At 45.0% G+C, this 18,447-nt stretch overlaps 1 protein-coding gene across 2 annotated transcripts in view; it reads left to right on the top strand.

Annotated features, from left to right (window-relative positions):
• carmil3 (capping protein regulator and myosin 1 linker 3) overlaps positions 1–18,447 on the top strand; it is a 158,456-nt gene that overhangs the window by 102,302 nt on the left and 37,707 nt on the right. For both annotated transcript variants that reach the window (XM_054733343.2, XM_054733299.2), the window contains exons 21-25: positions 8,167–8,339; positions 9,254–9,322; positions 9,700–9,793; positions 12,923–13,021; positions 13,117–13,236. In XM_054733343.2, coding sequence (XP_054589318.1) covers positions 8,167–8,339; positions 9,254–9,322; positions 9,700–9,793; positions 12,923–13,021; positions 13,117–13,236 — 555 coding nt within the window. The remainder of the gene's footprint in view (positions 1–8,166; positions 8,340–9,253; positions 9,323–9,699; positions 9,794–12,922; positions 13,022–13,116; positions 13,237–18,447) is intronic.

The raw sequence follows: 18,447 nt of genomic DNA, 5'->3' as shown, positions 1-18,447 counted from the left end.
CCAGCAGAACAGCAGATAACTTACATGCATGGACTCACTACCAGATGCCGACTCTATCACTCAACACATACACAGACCTACCCGGATGTACGGCAAGCGGATTAGGACAAAATACTAAACAAACAGCAGGTTGTCTACATCCCCCTTCTTTAGTACATCCCTAACCGGATATAAAGTTTATTGCATGCTAAACAACAATAATCACAGCATTAAAAGGTGACATCCACTGATCCTTAGGACATTTAAATTTGCAACCAGATGGAAGAACTAAACATGACAAAATATCATTTTGCTGTATAAAGTTAAAAATGATTACAACTGAAAATGACCTCAACCAGAATTTTAACTTGAAACGTGGACATCAGTTACTGTTGGATCGAACATCAAACCTGAACAAGTTCTGTGTTTTAACTAGTTCTCGATTAATCCCTATATCTTGGATTTGGTTTGCATACATGACCCAAGCGTGTCCTGTAAACACCATCACTCCTGGAAGGTCCTGGAGAATGCTAAACATCAGAAGAGCTCTCAACACGGGTGCTGTCTTTAAACGGTTCTACATCATTGTTTTCACCCCCACCCTGCAGTCCATCATAATGATGATGATCAGTGCCTTTCTGAGTAGTAACAGGCACAGACACAGGCAATATGTGTCTGCGATTTCTCCTGTAAATGTTCCCATCTGACTGTACCAGGTAGGATCTAGGTTCTTTACAAAGTTCCTTCACCACACCTGTGCGGTCATAACCCTGTGGGGTCTGTAACCTCACTATTTGTCCTTCTTCAAGAGGTGGAAGTGGTCGGCTGGATCTGTCGTAACAGACCTTCTGAGTCAGTCTCTTGTCGAGTAGCTGGGCTTTCACTTTCTCAGATCCACGGTGTTGTGGTTCGAGCAGTTTGGTCGTGATTGGGAGCGTAGTTCGAGTCTGCCTGGATAGAAGTCGTTCTGCAGGTGAACCCAGGTTCACATCACGTGGAACATTCCTGAGATTCAGCAGGTTGAGAAATACGTCAGTGCCATCTCTGTGAGATTTCTCCATCAGTTGTTTAGCACTGCGCACTGCTCTCTCAGCAAGCCCATTGGATTGAGGATACTCTGGACTGCTGGTGACATGTCGAAAGTCCCACTGTGAAGCGAAGTCTTTGAAACCCTGGCTTGTAAACTGCCTTCCATTGTCTGAGATCAGAGTGTGTGGAGCACCATGAACTGAGAAGTGTCTTTTCAGCTTTTTGATGACTGTCGCTGATGTCAAATCCTTTAGCAGGTCAATCTCAAACCAGCCCGAGCATGAGTCTACTTCTACTAAATAGTGCTGACAGTGCCACTCAAATAAATCTGTAGCCACAGTTGACCAAGGGAGATCTGGAACTTCATGCAGATGAAGGGGCTCTTTTTGTTGATGAGGTTTAGTGCTGTTGCACACCGAGCAAGAAGTAACTGCTTGTTCAATATCTCTTGACATGAACGGCCAGAAAACGATCCCCCGCGCTCGCCGCTTGGTAGCTTCCACGCCGGGATGTCCTCTGTGCATGATGGTGATGTAGTCTCCTTGCAGCGATTTTGGGATCACGGCTTTGGAACCTTTAAGAATGATGCCATCATCCACAGTCAGCTCATCCCTGAAAGAAAATACGGTATGGATGAACCGCCGTGGGAAGGTTGTGGAGTCGTAGTGGCCAACCATGTTTGATGAACGAGCCGAGCACTTGCAATGTCTCATCCTCGGCCGTGTGTCCTTTAAGTTCCTCCAGGCAAGAAGAAGAGATGCAGCTCACCGTCATGACATCAAAGTTGTCCTCTTCCTCAGACTGCTGGAAAGTGGTTCTGCTGGGAGCACGAGACAGCGTATCAGCCAGACACATTTGTTTTCCACATTTAGTTATGTTGTCTTTTTGGAGCCTTAACAACATCCTCTGCAATCTGGCTGGTGCGGCGTGAATAGGTTTCCTTAGTATGGTGACTAGTGGCTGATGGTCTGTTTCTACAACTACAGACTTGCCATAAATGTAGTCATGAAACTTCGTACATGCGAAAACGACAGCCAATAGCTCTTTTTCTACCTGAGCATATCTGGTTTCAGTGTCTGTCAGAGTACATGAAGCATACGCTACAGGTTGCCCTTCCTGTAAGCAAGCTGCACCAAGGCCATACTGTGATGCATCGCATGTTAGTGTCACAGGTTTGCTGACATCATAATATGACAGAACAGGTGGATTCGACATGTGCTCTCTAAGTGCGTCGAATGCAGCCTGATGCTGTGTGTCCCACATCCACTCACTGTCCTTGTGTGTGAGCTGTCGCAGAGGAGCTGACAGATGGCTGAAGTTTGGAATGAACTTTCCAAGATAATGGACAATCCCCAGGAACCTCTGCAGGGCTTGGACATCCGTTGGAACTGGCATTTCTTTGATTGCGGCTGTTTTGGAAGGGTCAGCTTTAAGTCCCTCGCTTTTGAAAATGTGTCCGACATAACTGACCTGATTCAGCCAGAATTTGCACTTTAACGGGTTTAGTCGCAGGTTTACTTCTCTGGCACGATCAAGGACTTTTCTCAGGTTGTCGTCATGTTCTTTCACGGTTCTTCCGCCGATGAGTATATCATCAACAATGATGGCACATGGATACCCAGCGAATATCTGCTCCATGGCTCGCTGAAACACCTCGCTGGCAGCATTAAGACCAAAAGGCATCCTGAGAAACCTGTAACGACCAAAACAAGTGCTGAAGGTGGTCAGCATGGATGATTTCTGATCCAATGACACCTGCCAAAAAGAGTTCTTAGCATCCAACACAGAGAACACGGTGGCATTTGACATTATTGCAGCCACTTCTTCTGCTGTGCGCATTGGATGATGTGGTCTTTTCAGTGCTGTGTTTAAGTCTCGAGGATTTATGCATATCCTTATTTCATCTTTGCCTTTCTTGTTGGTGGCTACCATAGAAGACACCCAGTCTGTCGGCTCTGAGACGGGAGTAATGATGCCTAACTTCTCCATCCTATCCAACTCTTTCATGGCCAAAGCGATGCGATGTGCTGGGCGAACAGCTGGTTTCACATCTGGGTTCAGTGTCATGCGATAGGTGACTGGCAACCTTCCAAGCTCATCAGAAAACAAGTCGCTGTATTCCGTGATAAGCTGCTGTGACAGGTCATCTGTGGACGTACTCAGTTGGTGGACGTCATTGCTGAATGATACAAGTCCAATTTCTCTGCATGCACATAGTCCAAGTATTGGCTGAACATCTTCATTAACGACAAAGAATGATAGCATATGTGACTGCCCATGCAGGAAACACTGCAGCTTCATTACACCTGAGGTTTGAACCTTGCTGCCTCCAAATGCTATTAGGTTAACGGACTTGGGGTGAGCTTTCATTTGTTTATATGCTCTTATAATGTTAACCGTTTTCTTGGGAAGCACATTACATTTAGCACCTGTGTCCACTTTCATCTCAACAGGAATCCCATTAATCCGCACTGTGACGAAAACTTCCTCTTTGTGTTCCACATGCACAGCAGTCGCATGGATTGCATATTGCAGGTTTATTCTGTTACTACTTAGTCTTACTACTTCAACCTAGCTTATACAACATAATTATGAACCTCACTGACATCTGCATTGTTTAAAAACTGACTCACAATTATCGACTTCCGTATTATTGAGGTTCTTTGTAAAATGTTTTTTTTTCCTATTTTTACTTCACCCTGTGTCTTAATGACTTTTAGCTGTTATTTTTGGGAATTTTCTTGTATTTCTTTTATCTTTTATCTGTGTTCGACATGTTTATATAACGCCTGTTTAATTAACCAACATTTTTAGTGTACAGCGCCTTGTTTGGTTGTAATGCCTTGTGAATGCGCTTTATAAATAAAATTGGATTGGATTGGATTGGATATTCCATCAATGTAGTCAATGTGTCATCTCCGCTGTCGTCAGCTTGGTCAGGTTCCACATGATGGACTGACTTTCTGTGTCCTGTTACATTTTGGGTAGGTTGAATGGCTCTGCACCGTTTCTTAAAATGATTCCACTTTTTGCATGCATGACACTGCTGCCCAAAAGCCGGACATTTACTCTTTTTTGCAGCATGAACACCCCCACAGTTAGTACAGTTAGTGATATGCTGCGTTTCAGACCTGTCTCCTTGATTTTTCATTTTATCTCCTCTGTGCTGTCTTGTAAATTTGGGCTGGAGCACGTCAACATTTGTTGCAGATTTTTGAGGAAAAGCAAGTGTTTTATTATGCTCTTCAGTCATTTCAGTCATTTCATGAATCTGGCAGACAGAAATGGCTTTTGCAAGTGTTAAATCACTGTCACTCAGTAGCACTTTCCTTAAATTGTCATTGTTGATGCCACAAACTAGTCTGTCTCTTATTAGTACATCACTCAGATCACCAAATCTGCAGCTTTTTGCTTTAATCCGTAAATCACTCACATGATTCAACAGTCTCCCCAGTCCTCTGATTCACACACACACACACACACACACACACACACACACACACACACACACACACACACACACACACACACACACACACACACACACACACATTCATCAGCAGCTAAAAACTCACCTGTTCAAGCTGACTTTTCCGTGAACTTTGTCACCACCCTCTCCTTATTCTGTTCTTATTCCGCCTTTCCGGGATCCATTGATTTCCCTCTTTCCTATTCATTTTCTCTCCCTTTCCTTACATTTTTTCTTTTCTCCTTTTAAACATGTTTTTAACCATTTTAGAAATGTTTTTATACTTAATTGTTTTTTGTGAAGCACCTCGTAATTTTTATCTAGAGAGGCGCTATATAAAAGATCGTCATTGTCTTCTCTCTCTCTCTCTCTCTCTCTCTCTCTCTCTCTCTCTCTCTCTTTTGCACAACTGGTTTGCAAAGCGACAGCTGTGTTGCGACTGATCATCTCTGTGATGGAAGTCTTCAGACTTTGGTTGCTACTCATCAGAAACTTCATGGTGGATTGCAGACCAGCAACCTCCTTGAACAGGACTCCCTGCCTTTCGGACATTCCTTCGATGAACTGCAATGTGGCAGACTGCATGTTGAGGACCTGACAGACCAGTGGCGCTAGTATCACTACCCCCTGCATGATCACGAGGAGCATGTCTTCTTGGGGTGGCTCTTCCGCCAATCCCTCATCGTCCCCCTTGGGCGTGGGATGGGATCCTTTAAGGCCTCTCTCAGTCTGCCGATATCGGCCAGTTGTGAATAGAATTTTAAGCTGATATCGGTCAAGAGTTGGGGCAACACGAGTGTCCAGAGCAGTCGTCCCCTGTTTGGTATTGATAATGTCATAGTTTGTGCTTTTGTCCACGGTGATAGGGGTCTGCATCTCTGAGCGAGTGTTCTCCTCTCTTCCGGGGGTCCATTGGGGGTAGCCTCCCGCTGTTTGGGGGAAGCTTTGGTAGCACCTTGGATGCGATTCCGGACCGTGGGGTCGATTTGTTTGGGCTTTCGTGGGTTGGGTTGGGTTTTTGGGGGTGGTGTCGCCGCTGCGCGGCCAGGGTACACCATGGTTCTTCATTATGGTGGTCTGTTCGATGGGTGTTGGAACCTCAAAAGTGCTCAGGTCTTCGAGAGTGGGAGAATCCAGGGTTCCCTCGAGTATTACGTCTGTTGCGTTGGCTAGGATTTTGGGACGAATGAAGGGACCCGGGGAGAGTCTGCAACTGGCAGCTCATTCAGAATCTTCTCAGAACTGCGCTGCTCTGTGCGGCTGCATGTTGGAGTAGCTCTGTTGACTACATGTAAGTTTTGCCTTTTCTTGGGCATTTTTTCTTCTAGTTTCTCAAGAAAAACTGTATTTTTTGGACATTTTACTTTTCTGTTTCTGGTGCAGTGAAGATTGGAGGGTTTTTACTGCTATTTTTTTTAGCATTTTTTCAATTTTTCAGCATTTGTCATGACGCTTAACCATAGCAACAAGCTGTTTACAATCGGGAGCAGCTGTTTAACATTGGAAAGGCTGAAATAATACCTCAACTGAAGCCACATATCCCAAATGAGCTAAAACGCAAGAAGCGTGGGTGCAGAGCGGGTGCAAAACGGAGACAGAGAAAGAAGAAATTCAAACCATCTCTTCCATCGATCATAATGGGCAATGTGAGATCACTGGCCAACAAGATGGAGGAACTCCAAGCCCTTTCAATTCAATTCAATTCAATTCAAAAATACTTTATTAATCCCAGAGGGAAATTGATTTCAAGGACTCAGCCAGAGTTTTGGCAGTTTCGGAACCGCTGGAGGAGATAATGCAAAGAAGGATTCTCCAGAGAATCAAGAAAATTATGTACATCCCTGACAATTCTCTTCAGCAGACAGTCCGACAACAGAAGATTGTCTTCAGTCAGAGGCTTCTTCAGTTTCGCTGCAACACTGACCGCTACTGGAGATCCTTCCTGCCAACAGCCATTGTAATATACAATAACTCTTTGATGACTTGATTATTATTATTATTCTGAGCTACTACAGCAATCAATTTCCCTCTGGGATTACTAAAGTATTTTTGAATTTGAATTCTGCGCGGAGTGAATTACCTACCTGTGGAACCACCTGCTAGAAACCAACCTAAACAAGGAAAGCAAAACCCTAAGGCAGGTGAAACCTATTGATGTTCAACAGAGTTGTGACACTGAAACAAGTGATTCAGATGAGGAAGCTGTAGCACCACAATACTGGCTTCGAATTCCGAGGCAAGCACTCAGACCTAATACACCCCAACAGAGTGTTTTGTGTGCCTCAGGACCACTCTGAACCAAAGCCCCAGTTTGAGAGGACAAGTGCTGTTGGCTCTGCATCTGGAAGAGAAAGTGTTGTGGGAGAACTCCAAGAAGAGCAGGATTATGGATCAGAGTCACAAGGAGACCAGAATCCCCAAGAGATGTCTCAAAACATTGAAGACATTTGTCTAGAGAGAAAAGACCTGGTCAGATGCTGACTTATCACACCCTTGGACGTCCAAACTACCAGCCATGCTTTGTAGTCAATGCACTAGATATCCAGCCTTTAGTTTACTCGCACCACCAACCACAGGCTCACCCTTTCAGCCTCCATCCATATTTCCACCCAGTCATTATGTGTATCCACAAGGCATCTACCATACATCCAGTTACTGAACAAAGTACATTGTTTTGAAAGGTATATTTAGTGTAACTGTAGGGGGATGGGAAATAGTTTAGAGAATTTTACGTGTCAGGAGCCACTTTTGTTGGGGGGGTAGTGTGTAGTGCACACAAAGTAATGGTGTGGTCATTATTTGTTTGTTAATGTAAAAATTAGAAATATATCAATAGTTGATTACATCACACTTTTTTAAATTTCTATTTTATTTGAATGGACTGCAGAGAAACTGGTGAAATATTCATGCAGCGGAACCTTTGTCAAATGGGCTGGTGCATCGCCGGGCTGAAATGAAAGAGAAGCTTCCACCCCTCGTGTCAGATGTAGTGATGGGATTTATGGCTCTTTCATGGGAGCCGTTCATTAGTCGGTCGTTTACCTCAAAGATCCGTTCAAAAGACTGACTCCTTTGAACGAAGTGTTTGCAGTACGGCAAAAATTCTCCTGAAAAAACATCTCACATGGCATCTTTAATGCATTTAGCTATTTGCAGTTTGTCTGCAGTGCGTTAAAATATGTAGTTATACAATGATTTCACCTTGCCGTGTGTGTGTGTGTGTGTGCGTGCGTGCGTGCGTGTGTGTGTGTGTGTGCGTGCGTGCGTGCGTGCGTGCGTGCGTGTGTGTGTGTGTGTGTGCGTACGTGCGTGCGTGCGTGCGTGCGTGCGTGCGTGCGTGCGTGCGTGTGTGTGTGTGTGTGTGTGTGTGTGTGTGTGTGTGTGTGTGTGTGTGTGTGTGTGTGTGTGTGTGTGTGTGTGTGTGTGTGTGTGTGTGTGTGTGTGTGTGTGTGTGTGTGTGTTAAATAAACTCTCCGAAAGGATCACTGCTTATCTGCCAGCAAATAACGTTTGGAGTCACCCGAATTCATTATTAACAGGATTTCTTTTTCCAATCACTGGTTTATGTAATTTCATCTGATTATTTTTGCTATGTCAGTTTCAGCCCTCAGTGGATCTTTTATACTTAAATAAATCACAGTTATTCTAACAAATGTTCAGATTTTCAGTCTGTGTCTTGCATCCTGCAGGCCCTGCAGTCCCTCTCCCTGGCCGACTCCAGGCTTCGTCAGCGGGGCACCGTGCTGGTCAACGCTCTCGGCTCCAATGCCTGCCTGCGGAAGGTGGACCTGAGCGGCAACCTTCTGGAGGACTCGGGGGCTAAAATGCTCAGCAAAGCCCTGCAGATAAACACAACCCTCAGGTCTGTTCTTGTTGTGTAATGCTGTAGTTGCTGCATGGAGTTAAGAGCACCTAAAATCATGAGGGAAGGTCGTGAAAAGATGTTTCAGACAACAGAATGGCTAGAGAGAGAATGAAGATGTCATGTACCAACTGTGGAGAGGTGCTGAGAGGCTGAATAGCTCTTCAAAGATACAGACGTTCAGAGTTAGCCATGCGGGAGATGAAAAGGTAAGACTCGATACTGAGCAGTCTGAGGGTGGGCGAGGTGAATCAGGGGGAGAAAACAAAGGTGCTTCAGGTCTGTGGTGTGTTATGAAATGTATGAGTGAGGGAAGGAAGCAATGCTGACCAGAAACGTGTTTGGAAGGTTAGAGGTGTAGAAAGTTGTGACGGAAACTTGAGAAGCAGCAAAGGAGGACAGCATCAGGGACAGGGGGATCGAGATGAGGACCAGAAATTGGATATGAGCCAGAAAGGAATAGAGTTATAAAGGGATGGAACCGGAAGACCTCCTAAGGAGAGGGATTTAAATTTCTAGGACAAAACGAGTTGGGGGGGGGGGGGGGGGGGGAGAGAATGAGTGAAAGGGAAAGATGATGAATAAAAGAGAATATGGGCGGGAATTGAATGTGTGTATAAAAAAACCTCACAGTTGGACGGTGTTTGGTGTAGGTGGAGAACGCACATGGAAACCACAGACTGCTGCATGCCAATTATTTTTGTTTACCAAATTTTATATAACCCACCTTTTGTGTACATGCAGGAAAACAAAGATTCAGAGACGTGTTTGCCCTGCATCATGATCACAAAGTGTGGTAGCAGAGTGTGAGGGTGTAACCGCGTTCGTTAGCAGCTTGAAACCCTAACGGATCCTCTCTTTCCTCGTCTCTGGGCCTGTTCTGTCCCGTTTTCTGCATGTTTCATCCCTCTCAGAAGTGTGACGTGGGATCGCAACAACACCACCGCAACTGGCTTCCAAGATGTGGCGAGGGCGCTCGAGCAGTAAGACGACCACAACACACACCCACACACACACACACACACACACACACACACACTCAAAGCAGATGACTAGCACCCCTGTACAAAAGGCAGATAACCGTCTCTCTGAAGTGTGCACTATTTCACAGCATTTCATCAGGCTTCTGCTGTGTGTGCCAGTCAAATATGTGTGGGTGTGAAGTTTGTGCGCTTGTCTGTCTGTGTGTTCAAGGGCGCGTGGGTGTAGTTGCATATTTGGGAATTGGAGACAGCTGATAAAGGAGCTTTGAGCATTCGTTGTTTGTTCTTGTTAACATCAATATTCTTCCTGTTTGTTCATCACAAGTGATTTAATCTTTTCTTTCCTGCTTTTTTGTCTCCTCTCTCCCAACGACTAGCAACTTTACCCTGCAATATATGCCCCTCCCCTTTTGTGACATCACTCAGGCGTATCGCAGTGCACCAGAGAAGACGGAGCAGGCCCTGGCCAAGGTGAGCAGAGTTTCTCAGACTCGTTCATCAGCTAGTGGAAACCTTCTAATACTTTCTTTATTTGGTTTATTTAAAGTGATTGATTAAGCTTACACTTGGAACATTTTATAGCAAACAAAGGATGAAGGGTTATGGGGTGGATTGTTAGGGCCATTTAGTCCAAAGGAGTGTGAGTCTGGTCCAAGTCCTAGGCCCAGCCATGTGGGGGCAGGAGCATCTCATCTCTGCTTTTTCAGATGATTTGTTCCACTCATCTTTATCAAACTACCTTTAGCTCTTCATGGGGTGTTCAAAGCTGAGTGTGAAGGACCTGGTTCACATCTGAGGTCATGGTCCTTGACCTGAAAAGGTTGGATCTCCTACTCTGCATCAGGAGAGAAGTCTTTAGGATTTTAGGTATTGGAATAGAGGAGGAGGAGATCAGCCAGAGGATTGGGCGCACTGAACCCGCCTGTGTGGTGAAAAGATGGTGCAGAAGCTCTAGATTTATTCGTCCTATATTCCATCCCTCACCTGTAAGGTGTGGGGGAGGTCTGCACCAGAAACAGAGCTGGATTAAGAGATTTATGACAAAGCTTAAAGACGCCATGGTTCTCGACTGGAAAAGGGTGGCTTGCCAACTCCGGGTCGGGAGAGAGGTCCTACCTCAAGTGGAGGAGTTTAAGTATCTCGGGGTCTTGTTCATGAGTGAGGGTAGGAGGGATCGGGAGATCGACAGGCGGATTGGTTCAGCGTCTGCAGTGATGCGGACGCTGAGCTGATCTGTCGTGGTGAAGAGGGAGCTGAGCCAGAAAGCCAGGCTCTCGATTTACCGGTCGATCTACGTCCCAATCCTCACCTATGGTCATGAGCTTTGGGTAATGACCGAAAGAACGAGATCGCGGATACAAGCGGCCAAAGTGAGTTTCCTCCGTAGGGTGGCCGGACTCAGCCTTAGAGATAGGGTGAGGAGCTCGGACATTCGGGAGGGACTCGGAGTAGAACCGCTGCTCCTCCGGATCGAAAGGAGTCAGTTGAGGTGGTTTGGGCATCTGGTCAGGATGCCTCCTGGACGCCTCCATGGGGAGGTGTTTCGGGCATGTCCTGCCGGCAGGAGGCCCCTGGGTCGACCCAGAACACGGAGAGGTTACATCTCCAATCTGGTCCGGGAACGCCTTGGGGTCCTGCCGGAGGAGCTGGTGGAGGTGGCCGGGGAGAGGACGGTCTGGAGCTCCCTAGTTGGGATGCTGCCCCCGCGACCCGGACCCGGATAAGCGGAGGAAGACGATGACGACGACGATGAGTTTAAAGATGTGCAAGAGGGTCCCTTGGTTCACCTCTCCACTCTGCAACACAACTCTAAAACCCAAACATCAGATGATGAAAGGTTTGTGGAGATGGGTTTAAACAAGATCTATAATAACTATCCCAGGTGGTTTCTGTGGCTGACGCCTCCTAATCCTGTCTAATCTGGTCCACCACACATATCACTTGGCAGAGAAGAATAGAAGTCCAGAGTCCAGTGACTTGGTGGTCGGTCAGGCTAGCATCAGGTAAACACCAGACAGGAATGCTGGAGCTTTGGCTCACAGGCAGATGTGATTAGGGCTGAAAACATCTGATTAATGAACAATGATCAGGTTCATCTGTTCAATATGAATGGGTTTATTCATGTTGATATAGCTTTGACTGCTCCAGGATCAGTTTAATGAGACATGTTATAACACCACGCTCCTACATCTATCAGTGTAAACTGTCAAAAGTTCAGTTTAACTTCATGCTTACATTTCTCCAAAAAGCTCAAAATAAAACGAAGCACTTTTTTTTTATCTCAGTTTCAGTTGTCAACAAACCTCGTGCTGGTGTTTAATTCTAATCTCCTTCATCGTCTTCGTGGTGGTCGTCTGTGTGGTTCGGTGTCAGGCGGCTCCTGATTCAATACCACAATAGACGACCTTTTAAGTCATAGCTATAGATTCACAACCTGAACTGAAAAAAAGGAAGATGGCTTTTAATTCAAAGCGTCAGCCTTTGTACACTCAAAGAGTGCCGCCCATCAGCAATTAAAGTAAAAATTAAATAAATAATAGGACAAAGAGGGAAATACTAAAATGCCAGTAAACTGTGAGTCCAAATTGAATAAACCCAATAAAAGTGTAAGGAATAAAGACATGAAAATTCCATTCAATCATATTTAAGTATGAGCTTGAAACTGACTCAAACAATAATTACCAGCACATCCTGTATGTGTTAGATGTTTGTTTTTTTCTATTTTCAGGGCCTAGTTCAGATGTATTACATTTCTATGGGCATTGTCTGAACATCATAAGTCTAGGAGTAATGCCTGATTGACTTTTACTGTGTAAAGGTTGGTTTATGCTTGACGCGTCCGCGAGATCCGTACGGCTCTGCGTGGAAAAGTTGCGTCATTTTGCGTCATTTTAACAACCACGCCCCTCCACTGCACCTCCGCATGGCCCAGAATTTCTGCAACGCGCACCTCGGAAAACTTCTAACCACGCGGACAGACGGACGCGGAAAAACATGGCGGACCGGCAAGAACTAGTATGGCAGAGGTTCGTAAATACAGACATTTGTATGATTCAGCTCTCAGAGATCACCGTGATCAACATGTTGTTAATAATTCTTGGAAAGAAATTGCTCACATTGTCGGAAAAGATGAGAACGCTGTTAAAAATGCTGAAATGCCATGTTGTAAACAGTAATTTCTACTTCTACTATGGTGTAGTGCTGGATGCTTGCCGTAGAGCTCCATGCTGCCCCCTACAGTTTGGGAGAATATTGGCTCACCACAGAGACGAGCCGCATGAACCATAAACGCTGCAAGTTGTGAAGCGCGTTCCATCCGTGAGCCGCATCACCGCGCGGAAAGTGAATGCGTCAAGCATAAACCAAGCCTAAGAGATGGTGATGATGATGATGATGATGATGATGATGTAGCTGTTGCCGAGTCCAGAAAACAAATCAAAGTCTTCCCCTTTACTTCTGGGGATCTATTGTCTTTTCCTTCCCCTTCATTACCATGTAAATCCAGTCTTCTGTCTCTTGCACACTGCACTCTGTAAACACTTGTCACATCTGTGTGTGTTTATGTGTGTGTGTGCGTGCATGCATGTGTGTGGGTCACAGATCCAGCGTGCACTGCTGAGGAACAATCAGACTCAGCGTTTCTCTCAGAAGCAGGCTCTCAGGCTGCACCAAGGCCTCGTCACCAGCACCGCCGAGCAGGTCCGTGTTCAGGAAGATGTGACTTCTATGATATGATTTTAGACTCATTATGGCGTGTTTTCAAGCCAGCAGTACTCATTCATCTTTGCCTGTAGGTGATGGAGCGTCTGTGTGTGCGGGTGCAGCAGCAGGTTTGTGTTCTGAAAGGCTGCGAGGATGGGGAGGAGGTCCAGACAGCCAGACAAATCCTCAAGGAGGCTCGGAACTCGAGAGCTGTATGTGGGCTTCAAACATAACATCTTTACGTACCTGAGTATTTTTCATCACCTGCCACTGATCATGGTGGTTCTGTCACAAAGCAACAATCAAATGCATTTTAATAAATGGCATTGCTGTTGGTTTGATAAGATATATGGCTGACAAAGCCTTCGCTCGATAGCCTGATCGCTGGGCTTTAATATCAGGGTGTTTTTGCTACTAGACACACGTGTAAGTAGCACCTGCTGGTGAACACAAAACAAATCAAGCTGCTGCAGTTGGACTGTTGTTAGTAAAGCACCACCTGTATAAAAACCATGAAAGAAGCCAGATTAGTGTCTGATCCCTTATTAAACAACCTGTAGCATTGTAACCAGCGCGCTGTTAAACATTTTTAGGACAACATGCAGGGTTTGTATCATCTCATGTGTTGCAACAGTTACCTTGAAAAAGTAATCGGATTACTGGTTAATACTTAAAAAAATCCATGGTTGCTTTATTGATTACTTGATTGTAAATTTAACTAAGTTAGATTACATGTTGCTTTAAGAGTTTGACATTCTGCAGCTGCCATCATCATCCCTCAGACTTGGACCTAAAATACTTGAGACTGGACTTGGACCTCAGATACTTGAGACTGGACTTGGTCCTCAAAGATTTGAGACTGGACTTGGACCTCAGATACTTGAGACTGGACTTGGTCCTCAGACACTTGAGACTGGACTTAGACCTCAGAGACTTGAGACTGGCCTTGGTCCTCAGACACTTGAGACTGGACTTAGACCTCAGAGACTTGAGACTGGACTTGGTCCTCAGACACTTGAGACTGGACTTAGACCTCAGAGACTTGAGACTGGACTTGGTCCTCAGAGACTTGAGACTGGACTTGGTCATCAGATACTTGAGACTGGACTTGGTCCTCAGATACTTGAGACTGGACTTGGTCCTCAGATACTTGAGACTGGACTTGGTCCTCAGATACTTGAGACTGGACTTGGACCTCAGATACTTGACACTGGACTTGGACCTCAGATACTTGAGAGTGGACTTGGACCTCAGATACTTGACACTGGACTTGGACCTCAGATACTTTAGACTGGACTTGGACCTCAGATACTTGAGACTGGACTTGGACCTCTGTCAGGGACTTGCACAAACCACCCAGAAAAGCGTTGCTGATGAGTCTGAAAACTCCATTTTATTTTGGAGAAGCTTCAAAATTAACATGAATCAGAATGACACCAGCACAAGACACACTGTCCAGAAAAACAAACATTTCAGACACACCAGGTTCAACTTAAAAAGTGGCTGATCAGACCACTCTACAAACAAGAGGGGAACAATTAACATACAATTAACACACACATCCTCACACACACAAACTAACCAGTCTAATCAATTCAGGTAACTCAAATAACTAAATCATAATTACAAACTCCCTATCCATAACAGAAAATATCCACATTAAATGAAACACAAACATAAACATGAATCTCCCCTCCCTTGGGAGTTGGTAGATCCCAGAAGTGCTGATTAGGCTTCCTGAGGAGATGAGCTGCAGGTGTGAGCCTCCATGGGCAACTCCAAGTCACTGGTAACTCAAATAAAAGTACAAAATTAACACATGCATTCATAAACAGAAGACTTATTGTGTGCACATCAACCAGTCATCCTGGACAGAAAACAGAAAACAAACATTACCAGAAGACCATGTCCCTTTGGTGACAGACACTGCTGTCACAACCTCAAAGACTTGAGACTGGACTTAGACCTCAGATACTTGAGAGTGGACTCGGACCTCAGATACTTGAGATTGGACTCGGACCTCAGATACTTGAGAGTGGACTCGGACCTCAGATACTTGAGACTGGACTCGGACCTCAGATACTTGAGAGTGGACTCGGACCTCAGATACTTGAGATTGGACTCGGACCTCAGATACTTGAGATTGGACTCGGACCTCAGATACTTGAGAGTGGACTCGGACCTCAGATACTTGAGAGTGGACTCGGACCTCAGACACTTGAGAGTGGACTTGGACCTCAGATACTTGAGAGTGGACTCGGACCTCAGATACTTGAGAGTGGACTCGGACCTCAGATACTTGAGAGTGGACTCGGACCTCAGATACTTGAGAGTGGACTCGGACCTCAGACACTTGAGAGTGGACTTGGACCTCAGATACTTGAGAGTGGACTCGGACCTCAGATACTTGAGAGTGGACTCGGACCTCAGATACTTTAGACTGGACTTGGTCCTCAGATACTTGAGAGTGGACTTGGTCCTCAGATACTTGAGATGTGGTTCTTTTTCCTTATCAAAAACAAGAAAGAGACAGGTTTTGTCCAAACTCAGCGGGGGGCATTTATTTACACAACTCATCCATACATCACCAACACTTCACAGGGGACAGCGTCCAGCTTCGATCTAAACACCTCGGCTGGAGATCCTTCTGCAAAAGCCCACTCTCCTACACCACGCAGCATCAGTTATACTATTCAACCCCCACCTCCCTTTTGATTCTGAGAAATGATGGGGTGCTACTTCCACATCCTAATATGGTCAAAAGTAGTTGAAACTTACATAAGCTGGACAGATCAACATGTTTTTGGAGCATGTACTCAGCAGCTGGGCTGCCTGATAAACGGCTGGCATTGATGAGCAACATGTCAACATGCACGTACACAAAACACTGCTTTTAGCTCCTACAGATCCCCCCCATGGGGGTGTCCACCCCCATTAATAAGCTGGCTACATAACATATAACTTAACACATAAGTGAACGTTAACATAAACCAGTAAATGGGCGTCGAATGGCAAAATGACAAATACACTACAAACTTCAACCAAACTATATAGGCATATATGTAACGACGAAGTAACTGCAAACCAACACTTGGATGAGTACACAAAGTAAGTATCAGCTTCAAAACACAATATGGAATGTGACGTCTTTAACCAGCTCAGTCACATCAAAATGCATGCGCAAACTGTAAGGGGGCGAAAACCTGTCCGCTGTTCTTAACAGGAAAAATTCCCCCTTGACCTCCTGGCCCCAAAACAGGACGGTCACATAAAGCACAGAGTGAGCATGCAAGCCTAGCCTAAGTATATGGCAGACATTAGGTAACAGTGAATTAACAAAAGAACGCACGTAAGAGAAAACAAACTGATGAAACCTTCCAACAGAGAACAAAATCATAAGCATGATCGAGCATTAATTACCCTTAGCAATATTGCAACCAGTAACTGTACGTGAATATGCAATCAAAAATACAAACTCATGTGAAATAAATGATTGACGTGGATACTAATGAACGACTAGATGATGTCGCTGTGACTAAACCTATAAAAGTTAAACACAACAGGAGGTGTAATGAATATACTCAACGTAACAACACAACTGCTCAACTGAAATAGAGAACGGAGTCAGAGTCCCAGCTGCAGAACTGAAAAAGAAATGGAGTGAAGAAAACATAAGAGTCAAGTTCAGTTTTATTGATGACTGCTGCAGGGGTCTTGCCGCTGGAAGAGGACTTTGAGGCCGATTCCTTAGTCGAGTGCATGTAACCACAACAGCAACATCTATGATGAGACGCAAAGATTACTCCGCCGTTGTCCCATCAGCCGTCCCATTCTTCAGGCACATTGGGTGTCGTGCTGAGTCCATTGCGGCCATTTCCATTTGCACATATTGAGACGACGCAGCAAGGTTCATTTGGGCAGCCAGAGTTCGCTCCCACAGTCTCCTCACAACAGGTAGGATGCAACATGCCAATAGAGAAATCAGAATTAGTACTACTATTGCACTAATTCCTGCTTTTACCAAAATAGCTCCCCACTGACCCAATTTGAGGGCTAAGGAGTCTAAGGACCAGCTTTCCCTGCCTGCATTCTCCTTCAGCTCTATCTTTAAATCTTTCAATTTCCTCATGCCTTCAGTAAATGCACCATCAGGGGCCGTATTACTTGGAATGTAGGTGCAACATTCTTGCCCACTGGAGTTCAGAAACCTACAGAGCCCACCTTTCTCGGCCAGCAACCAGTCCAAAGCCTGGTCATGCTGCAAAGTCATTTTGACTGTGGCATGAAGTTGTTCACCCAAGAGGCCAAGGTTATTTACTGTGTAATTTAAGATTCTTTGCTGATTAAAATAAACATAGTTGATCCATTTCACATTCTTATTTATTGTTATCCAAGGAAGAATTGACTCTAAACCTGCTACTACCTCATCTCTTGCTTGAAATTCTATGGGAATTCCTGTTGGCAGTCCTATGGCGTTTAAATGCACTTTATGATCAAACACATCATACCTCTTTGTCCTACGTCTATTGGTAGTCTCCAACTGAAGTAATTCACTCACACCTTCATGCAAGATAGTCACTGGAACTTTCATACGTACTAGCGTACACAACCCAACCCAAAAACTTGGCAAAACATTCATTAGAACATCACCACCACACATCCAGTAGCTGTCGGCCACTGGAATGTCTTGCTCACCTATGAGATCCAGAGTGGGGATCGTCATCGATATGTTATCACAGTCCTGACTAAGAGTTACAGGGTTTTCATACCAAACAGGGGTATCAATGAGAAGTGGCGTCATATTTGCATGCGGGAACCAGGATAATACCCAAGTGACGTTACAGTTGACAGATGTATTACCTACGTCCACTCCTCCATCGTCAGCGAAACCTCCGCTTGCAAAACATTCATAATCAGCACTATAATCAATTTTGTAGTCCGTTGGAGGACCATTTTGGTCTGTTTGGATCGCAAATTCAGCACATTCCTCTAAGATGTTATATTCTGCATATTTTTTAACATATTTGTGCTTATCTCGTGTACCATGGAGCAATCTGCATTGGAGTCCTCACAATGGCATCTTAAGAAGAGGTGGAATCTTTTTATTTATCTCTATTACCTTTCTAGTCTTACATGTGCGTTGTTGTGTAATGGCACACTCACTAGAAGTATACTTTTCCGGAACAACCTCAGGTAACATTCCGGGTGCTTGAGCGCACACTATGCAGTCATTAGGAGTCATTTCTCTTGTCGTATACAAAGCCCATTTATACCAACTATTTTGCATGGCGACATCCCAAAGCCTATCCTCTATAGCCAATGGTCTGCCCGCTCTAGGGGAGATAGGCCCTGTGTTACTGCCGGACCTAGGTCTAATTGGCCCAAATAGTGTCTTAGGTACAGCTTTGCGATTGGTCACTTCT

This window comes from Nothobranchius furzeri, chromosome 11 (genome assembly GCF_043380555.1).
Source record: "Nothobranchius furzeri strain GRZ-AD chromosome 11, NfurGRZ-RIMD1, whole genome shotgun sequence".
NCBI lineage: Eukaryota > Metazoa > Chordata > Actinopteri > Cyprinodontiformes > Nothobranchiidae > Nothobranchius > Nothobranchius furzeri.
Note: the sequence above shows the minus strand (reverse complement) of the source record. Positions and strands in the feature narration are given on the sequence as shown.